This window comes from Fistularia commersonii, chromosome 29 (genome assembly GCF_037954325.1).
Source record: "Fistularia commersonii isolate RoL2024-O1a breed Wild chromosome 29, RoL_Fcom_v1.0, whole genome shotgun sequence".
In the NCBI taxonomy this organism is placed as follows: Eukaryota; Metazoa; Chordata; class Actinopteri; order Syngnathiformes; family Fistulariidae; genus Fistularia; species Fistularia commersonii.
Genome location: NC_141312.1, coordinates 265,001 through 273,379, shown reverse-complemented (window position 1 = coordinate 273,379; position 8,379 = coordinate 265,001). Strand labels below are relative to the sequence as shown.

At 57.1% G+C, this 8,379-nt stretch overlaps 1 protein-coding gene across 1 annotated transcript; it reads left to right on the top strand.

Moving 5' to 3' along the window:
- The first annotated feature begins 2,949 nt into the window (after positions 1–2,949).
- Positions 2,950–5,113, top strand: LOC147216494 (fibroblast growth factor 20-like). Its single transcript, XM_086176972.1, has 3 exons — positions 2,950–3,603; positions 4,172–4,275; positions 4,352–5,113. The coding sequence occupies exons 1-3, from the start codon at positions 3,288–3,290 to the stop codon at positions 4,595–4,597; spliced, it is 666 nt and encodes a 221-aa protein (XP_086033098.1). The 5' UTR covers positions 2,950–3,287; the 3' UTR covers positions 4,598–5,113.
- Positions 5,114–8,379: the final 3,266 nt, after the last annotated feature.

The following is an 8,379-nucleotide window of genomic DNA, read 5'->3' as shown; positions in this document are numbered from 1 at the left end:
TCTATACAACCAGAATATAACCAGAATACAACCCGAATACAACCAGAATATAACCAGAATATAACCAGAATACAACCCGAATATAACCTCAATACAACCAGAATATAACCAGAATATAACCTCTATACAACCAGAATATAACCAGAATATAACCTCTATACAACCAGAATATAACCAGAATATAACCTCAATACAACCCGAATATAACCAGAATATAACCTCTATACAACCAGAATATAACCAGAATACAACCCGAATATAACCCGAATATACCCGGAATATAACCAGAATATAACCTGAATACAACCAGAATATAACCAGAATATAACCAGAATACAACCCGAATATAACCCGAATATAACCTCTATACAACCCGAATATAACCAGAATATAACCTCTATACAACCAGAATATAACCAGAATATAACCTCTATACAACCAGAATATAACCAGAATATAACCTCTATACAACCCGAATATAACCAGAATATAACCTCTATACAACCAGAATATAACCAGAATACAACCCGAATACAACCAGAATATAACCAGAATATAACCAGAATACAACCCGAATATAACCCGAATATACCCGGAATATAACCAGAATATAACCTGAATACAACCAGAATATAACCTGAATACAACCAGAATATAACCCGAGTATGATCCAAATACAACCCGAATGTAACCCAAATAAAACCCGTATATGACCAGAATACAATCAGAACATAACCAGAATACAACCAGAATATAACCAGAATACAACCAGAACATAACCAGAATACAACCAGAATATAACCCGAATGTAACCCAAATACAACCCGAATATAACCAAATTATAACCCAAATATAACATGAATACAACCCAAAAAAACCTGCCACATCAGATAACATTTAAAAAAACTATCAATATTGACACATCTTTCATTATTTGCATCTATCTATCTATCTATCTATCTATCTATCTATCTATCTATCTATCTATCTATCTATCTATCTATCTATCTAGATAGCTCTGTGACTTTCAAGGTTGCATCAGAAAAGCTCCACATCCTGATAGTTGCAACTGAAAGGCGTGCTGTGAAAGTGAAACCGCGCACGACCCGTGACACGCACGCAGCCTCGGGTTCCTCCGGAACCGGACCGGCCACGGAAGGCTCCCCGGGGGAAAGTACGGGTGACCGCCGATGTCAACATTTGTCAGCGTGGATCTCCCCGCGGGAGTGTGTGTGGCGTGGGCTTTCTGCCACGGGATCAAAGCGCACGGCGCGCAGCAGAAATCACCTGAATATCAAAGTGCAGCTCTGCGTGTAAGTCCTTACATGCTTCCTTCATCGGACGGGGCTTTTCCCGCCGCTTTGAAGCCCGGAGAAGAAAGAGAAGTCAAAGAGGAAACCCGTCACCTGCGCACACATCACACGGACCCGAAACCCAGCCGTGGGCCCGCCGTCACGCCCGGCCTGCCTCGGCCCCGGCACCGGCACCGGCCTCTGCCTCTGCCCGGCCCCGGCACCGGCTCCGGCCTCTTCCCCTCCGCCGGAGCTCACATGATGGACGAGGTTCGAGCGGCACCCTGAACCCCCTGCAGTGGGTGATGAGGAGCCGGATCGCCGGGGGGAGTTCAGCCGCACCGGGAGGACGGAGGGCGGGGATGGAGGAGAGCACGGAGCTTCGGCGCTCCTCTGGAGGTTCTCCCGGAGGAGACGCTCGGGTTCCCCGCGACTCACGCCTCTTCCGCCGGAGGACCTCCCGCCGGTGGACAACCACCGGGGTTCCGGTAGAGGCCGGAGGCCCTTTGCCTTCAGAGCCTCCGGGCTCTCACGACTCCATTATCCAGCTCTCAGGTGTGGGCGTGCGTGGGCGTATGCTGGAGCGTGGGATGGGGAGGGGCTGTCACCCTGAGGGCCTCCCCCCCTCCGTGCACGCCGATGGCTTGACACGCACGGCTCCGTTCTCCACTCATGTGTAGGCCGTGCACGGAGGGGCGGGGGCGCTGTGAAAGGGACCCATGTGACCCTGGGAACGGGCCCGCGCGTGGAAACGTCCCGCCGCAGCTGACGACTTCGTCTCGATCCGATCGATATTCAATGCGTCATGATCCGATCGGCCCGGGGGGATCCGATCGATCCGAACCTCTGCTGCTCATTAATACGAATGAACGCACGCACACACGCACGCACACGCCTCTGCACCTTTAACCCATTTGTCAGCGCGTCTCTCAGGGGAGCGGCAGCCGTGAGCGCGTCACGCCAAATCAGTGCCATCTGGAACCATCGCCTCCGTGTTCTCCATGTTCTCCATGTTCTCCATGTTCTCCGTGTTCTCCGTGTTCTCCATGGTCTCCGTGTTCTCCGTGTTCTCCGTGTTCTCAGATGGGCACGCGGGCGAAACCCGTGCGTGTACGTGGACGTCCCACTCGGCTCAGGTCATGAGATGGGGGGGTGGTAGAGCACTGGGGGCGCGTGCGTCGTGCGTTCTGACAGAACCCGCACTTTGAAGCGCCACGCTTTGATTCCCGCGCCACAACTTGGGGGAGGGGGGGGGGGGGGGGGTTACACAGGTGTGCGTGTGTGTGCGCGCGTGTGCGAGCGCCGTAAACGCGGGGCAATAAATCAACAAGCCAGTGTGAAAATGACGCCATTGAGGGCTCCCCCATCACACACACACACACACACACACACACACACACAGCCGCACCTGAGTCACTGGCCGTGAGCGTGGGGCCGTAAAGCGTTTGAGGTCATGGCTATATCATGTTGATGCTGTTTGACGTACACTCACACGCACGCTCGCACACTGGTCCTGGTCCTGGTCCGCTGCCGTAGTGCCGCGGACCAGGACTAGGACCAGGACCAGTACGCGGGCGAGGCGGGTCGCTCTCTGCTGGATCTCCAGTGAAACTCTCCTTCAAAGGGGGGGGGGCAGGACTGCGCCATCAAGGGGTGGAAGGGTGGGGGGGCATTTGCATAAAAAGGCAATTGAGGTTGAGTTTGTACACGGTGTGTGTGTATGTGTGTGTGTGGGAGGGGGGGGGACCCTGTCGTGCGCCGGAGCGGGGAGGAGTATCCGTGCGGGGGGAGGAGGGAAGATAAATATCGTGGACGCGTGGCGGAGCGGGAGTGTGTCCGCAGCGCACGCAGCAGCGGGGCTCCAATTAGGCGTCCGTCTCATTAGCGCCGGGACCGCGCCGCGCAAGTACGCGCACCGGGATTTTCCGCTCCGCTCGGCTCGCCCCGGCAACTTCCCGGTTCTCGCCCCCCCCCTCCGGTCCGCGGAGCTCCGTGATGGGGCCGGCGGCCGAGGTCGGCGGCTTCAGCGGCTTCCTGGACGCCTTCGGCCCCGCCGGCGGCGTAGCGGCTCCGGGCGGCTCCCAGTTCGCGCTCGGCCCGGCGGGGGTGCCGGACTACGGCCCGGGGACCGGCCTGCTCCCGGGGGGGCCCGGACCGGGCTCCGCGGAGCGCCTGTCCCGGAGCCCGGCGGACCTCAGCCACCTGAAGGGGATCCTCCGCCGCCGCCAGCTCTACTGCAGGACCGGCTTCCACCTGGAGATTCGCCCCGACGGCAGCGTGCTCGGCACCAGGAAGGACCACAGCACCTTCGGTACGCACGCCCGCATCGCGCACGGGACGCCCGGCGACCGCGGCCGCCATCGCCGTACTGTCGCGATTCGGGGTCAGGGTTGCAAGTCTTGCAGTTTCCGCGGTATTCCTGCCTCTGGCACGCACGCACGCACGCACGCACACACGCAGTCTTTGGGTCGGGTCATCCATCCATCCGTCCATCCACGGTCCGGCAGAGGGCAGGGGTTCACTCTCCGTCAAGGTCCTCCAGGACCAGTTGAGGTCTAACCATAGTCCTGTGGGGGGGCCCCCATAGCCCCCCAGTCCTTCCCTGTGCACGGAGAGACTTCTGCATGGGGCTGTGGACCCACCCCTTACCCCCCCCCTGCTGCTGCCCACCCCTCTGGTCCCTCTGAGCTCCCTCTGGTCCAGGGTCTTCTCAGAGGGAAGGCCACCTCGCGTAGTTGATGGATGTGAAGGAGTCAGGTTGTCGTGGTCCAGACCTCCACAAGGACATGTTGGCTCAGAAGAAGTGTCCCTGGCGTGTCTCTGGCGTGTCTGTGGCATGTTCCTGGCGTGTCTGACTGTGCTCTGTGACGTGTGTGCAGGTATCCTGGAGTTCATCAGCCTGGCGGTGGGGCTGGTCAGCATCCGCGGCGTGGACAGCGGTCTCTACCTGGCCATGAACAGCAGAGGGCAGCTGTACGGATCGGTGAGTAGACGCCGGCCGGCTCTCGGCGTCGGTCCGGGTTTCCCGCTCTGACCCGGCGTCTTCTGTCCTCCTGCAGGAGAAGCTGTCGGCGGAGTGTGTCTTCAAAGAGCGCTTCGAGGAGAACTGGTACAACACGTACTCCTCCAATATCTACCGGCACGGGGAGCGAGGCACCTTCTACTTCGTGGCGTTGAACAAAGACGGCTCGTCCCGGGACGGGACGCGCTCCCGGCGCCACCAGAGGTTCACCCACTTCCTGCCGAGGCCCGTGGACCCGGAGCGGGTTCCCGAGCTGTACAGGGACATCCTGGGCCACAGCTGAAGCTCCGGGAGGCCGGGCTGCAACGGTTCCACACCACCGACCAGCTCCGGAGGAAGGTGGACCATCTGGACAACGAGAGCGGACGGCGTCCCCCCGTGGTCCATGCGGAGGCCGCGGTGGCCAAAGGCGTCCTGGATTACGGCGCCCTGTGGGGGGGGCCCCACTGCAGGCCTTAGGGCTTGGACCTTCAGGACCCCCGAGGCTGCCCTGCGAACCCCCCCCTCCTCCGGCCACACGGCGAGCTTCATGCGCCGGAGAACATTGCAGAAGTTCCCAGAACCGTCTCCGGTCCAGAGGCCGGACGGAGGCCGGGATCTGCTCGGGGAAGACGGGACGTCTTCGGCTGGAACCCCTGCTGAGAAACCGGCCCGAGGGTCTGCCGGTTCTCCTGGACGGCCGCAGAGGATTTTATTCTAATTTATAAGGTTTTGCTTAATGACAGGATATTTATTTCATAGATTTATTTATTTTGAGAATATATTTTTGCAAGGATGAGATGAAATAAAGACAAGCCTTGACAGAACCTCTCTGACCTTCTGCGTCGTCACTGGTGGACCCGAGCGCTAGCGTCCCTTAGCATTAGCATTCGCGCCGCGGTGGACTGGGGGGTCTTCAGGTCTTCGGGTTTCTCCCAGAGAAATCAATGAAACGGCCTTCGGGACAAATCTCCAGGTCCGCTGAGCGCCGGACTTCATGTCGCTTTTGTTTCTTCCTCCCAAAGTCAGATGTTCAACCAGCCAATGGACACCTGAAGGTCCGATCTGAGGGACTGAAGGTGACCTTCTGGTGTTGAACTCTGGTTTCACCTCATTCTCGTTCTGTGGCCGTGAGGAGAACACCTTCTTCCATCTGGTGGTGGACCTTAAGCTCCCAGGTGACGTTCGAGATGATGTTCACAGCATGAAGGTAGACAACCCGCTCCGAATCCAGTCCTCGGCAAGAAGGTCCCGACTCTGCTCTGACACCGGCCTGAATCCAAAGCCCCAGCTGGAGGGGTGACACCATGTGTGAGCACTCTGTCCTCAGTGAGAAGGTTCCAGGTTCCAAGCTCCTCCTGCTGGGTTCTCTCCAGGTTCTCTCCAGGTTCTCCTTCTTCCTCCTGCAGTCAGCAGGTTCAGTGCAAGGGTGGACGGTCGGATGTCTCTGGTCTTCAGACACTCAAAGGGACGATTCAGACCTCCAGGGTCAAAGTCGAGGTCCTGGGATCCAAATCCTGTTCTGGCCCATCAGAACCTGCAGAGAGCGACATTTTCACAGGACCGGTTAACTTGAGGTCCCTGAGCTCAGCTCTCCAGCCTTCTCCACAGCTGAGGAGCCGTCCAGATCTCCAGCTGACGAGTCCAGTCGGTCACCTGTCACGGGAGACTGGCTAGATCCTGGTCTCCTGGGTCCTATCTGGTCTCCATAGATACAAAACTATACCGAGGTATGGGATTAGGTTCCCCTGAGCCTGCGGCTCGGACCTTCACGAGAGCCCGTCACAAACGTTATGACGAGAGCCGCTGTCAAAGCGTCCCAGATGTTCTGCACCTGGAGGTCCAGCAGCCTCTTTCATTCTCCCTGTCAATGTTTCTCCTCCCACTCCCAGAGGGGGAAAGATCTAGAAGGTCTTGGTCTTCCACACACGCCGAGGTCAGTGATGATCACACTTCTCATGAGTTCGTGACGTTTGTGATGGCGTCACCCCGAAAACGTTCCTCCGTCTCCAACCGGAGATGGGACCAAACGGATGGAGAAGGTCCTCCTCCCCTGGAGTCGGCGGGGTGAGGAGACACGCGGAAGTGTTCCTGCCCTGGAGATCCAGGCGGACGGGGGCCGGACTGGAGGAACATCTGGAGATGAAGCAAAGGAGGGGGATGAGGAGGAGGACAATGGGGGGGTCGGCCTTTCATCTCTTCCCTTCATCTTCTGGCTCCTCACCTGCAGATACAGGCAGGAGAAGGTGTTTGATATTTGTTTTGCACACAGACGTCTGAAAGCTCCACCAACCTGCTGAGGAGCGGCTCCACCGGACCATCACAGCTTCTCACCCCGCCTTCATCCCGAAGATCCAACACATCAGCGGGGGTCCACCCCCTGTGTGAGAAGACCAGGGTGCAGCCGCCGCTCCTCCGCCAAACACCCTGGTCGGTCTGAGCAGGCCAAGGTCCTCGTGCGCAGCCGTGAAACCTTCTCGCACAGAACCTTCACAGATGCTTCTCAGGCCGGCTCTGCCGTTTCCATTCGGCTCGTCTTCCACTCGGAACCAAGTGCGTCAAACCTGAAGTCCTGAAGCTCCTGGACAGCGTCCTGAGGCCTAAAGGTGCCGAGGAGCCAGGAGACAAGCTCAGCGGTCAGAAGGGAGCTTCTGCAAAACCCCGACCTTCTCCAGCAACATCTGGTCAGGAGGAGAAGGAGCACCGATCTGAAGACATGGCTGGATGTGCTGGGGGGGCAACGGAGTGTGACAGGGCCTGAGTACCAGCATGGGTGTGTGTGAGTGTGTGTGTGTGTGTGTGTGTGTGTGTGTGTGTGTGTGTGCGGGGCGGGGGGGGGGGGGGGGGTGACATGAAAGTTTGGCGGAGCAGGTGGGACCTCAGAGGAGCAGAGGCTGGATGTGGGCTCCAAGAGCTGCCAGCCTGGCAGGTTATGATCTTCCTTTGAAGTGTGTGTGTGTGTGTGAGAGTGTATGAGTGTGTGAGAGTGGGAGTGTGTGTGTGAAAGGGGAGGTATGTTTATGTGTATCAAAGCGATTGCGTAGATTCATGTCAGCACAACCTATGTGAGTGTGTGTGTGTGTGTGTGTGTGTGTGTGTGTGATCTTTGAATCTGTGTGAAGGTGAGCCAGGGGTTCTCCTGACCAGAGGCATGTCTGACTGATGTGTTGAAGCTTGTGTGTTGATGCTTGTCAGTGTGTGTGTGTGTGTGTGTGTGCGTGCGTGTGTGTGTGTGTGAAGCCCTGGCTCCGCCCCTCTCTCTGTGGGGTTTTCCATCAGATGCCCCCCCCCTCAGATCCAGAAGGTGATGGACCATGAAGAGACTGGAAGACATCTCACGGTCTGAGTGAAGATCCGAAGGTCATCTTCATCCATGATGTTCTGGCAGGTCCAGCAGGGCCCGGGAGCCAATCGCTGCTGGTGCCGGGGTGAGGGGGCGGGGCTTAGCCGGAAAGGTCATCTGTCAATCATTCACACTTGCGGACAATTTCGAGTCTTCAGTGAACTCGCTGCGCGAGAAGACGGAGAACCCAGAGAACCCAGGCGGGAGAGTGTGTGTGTGTGTGTGTGTGTGTGTGTGTGTGTGTGTGTGTATGTGATTCCTGCCTCAGTCAGAGTGTGTCGGCGCTCTGACTAACACCTTTGGATCTCTGGAGGTGACGTTGCTCCTCTGACTCACCAGCAGCCCAGGCTGGCTTCGACTCCGCCCCCCTCTGGAGAAAACACTCCCTGAGCTTCAATCAGCTCACACACACACACACACACACACACACACACACACACACACACACACACACACACACACACACACACACACACACACACACACAGACATTGTGTTTGAAGGGGTCCTGGTCTGAAGTCTGCCTCCAGGGTTTTCCTTATTCATCATGTGTTTTACAAACACGATGAAATCAACGTTTGCCTTCTGGAGCAGAAACCACAGACCGGCTGGGATGAACCTGGAGCTAGGCTAAGCTAAGCTAAGTGAAGCTAAGCTAAACGCCCGCCTGGCGGTCTCTTCGGGGCCTTCTCACCCACACCCATATCCCGCATGTCAAAAAAGAGACCAGCGCTGTAACCATG

Excerpts from the sequence above, each read along its gene's own strand:
- LOC147216494 (XM_086176972.1), top strand. The coding sequence starts at position 3,288 with ATGGGGCCGGCGGCCGAGGTCGGCGGCTTCAGCGGCTTCCTGGACGCC. Across the intron at positions 3,604-4,171 it reads GAAGGACCACAGCACCTTCG|GTATCCTGGAGTTCATCAGC; the intron begins GTACGCACGCCC and ends ACGTGTGTGCAG. Across the intron at positions 4,276-4,351 it reads GAGGGCAGCTGTACGGATCG|GAGAAGCTGTCGGCGGAGTG; the intron begins GTGAGTAGACGC and ends GTCCTCCTGCAG.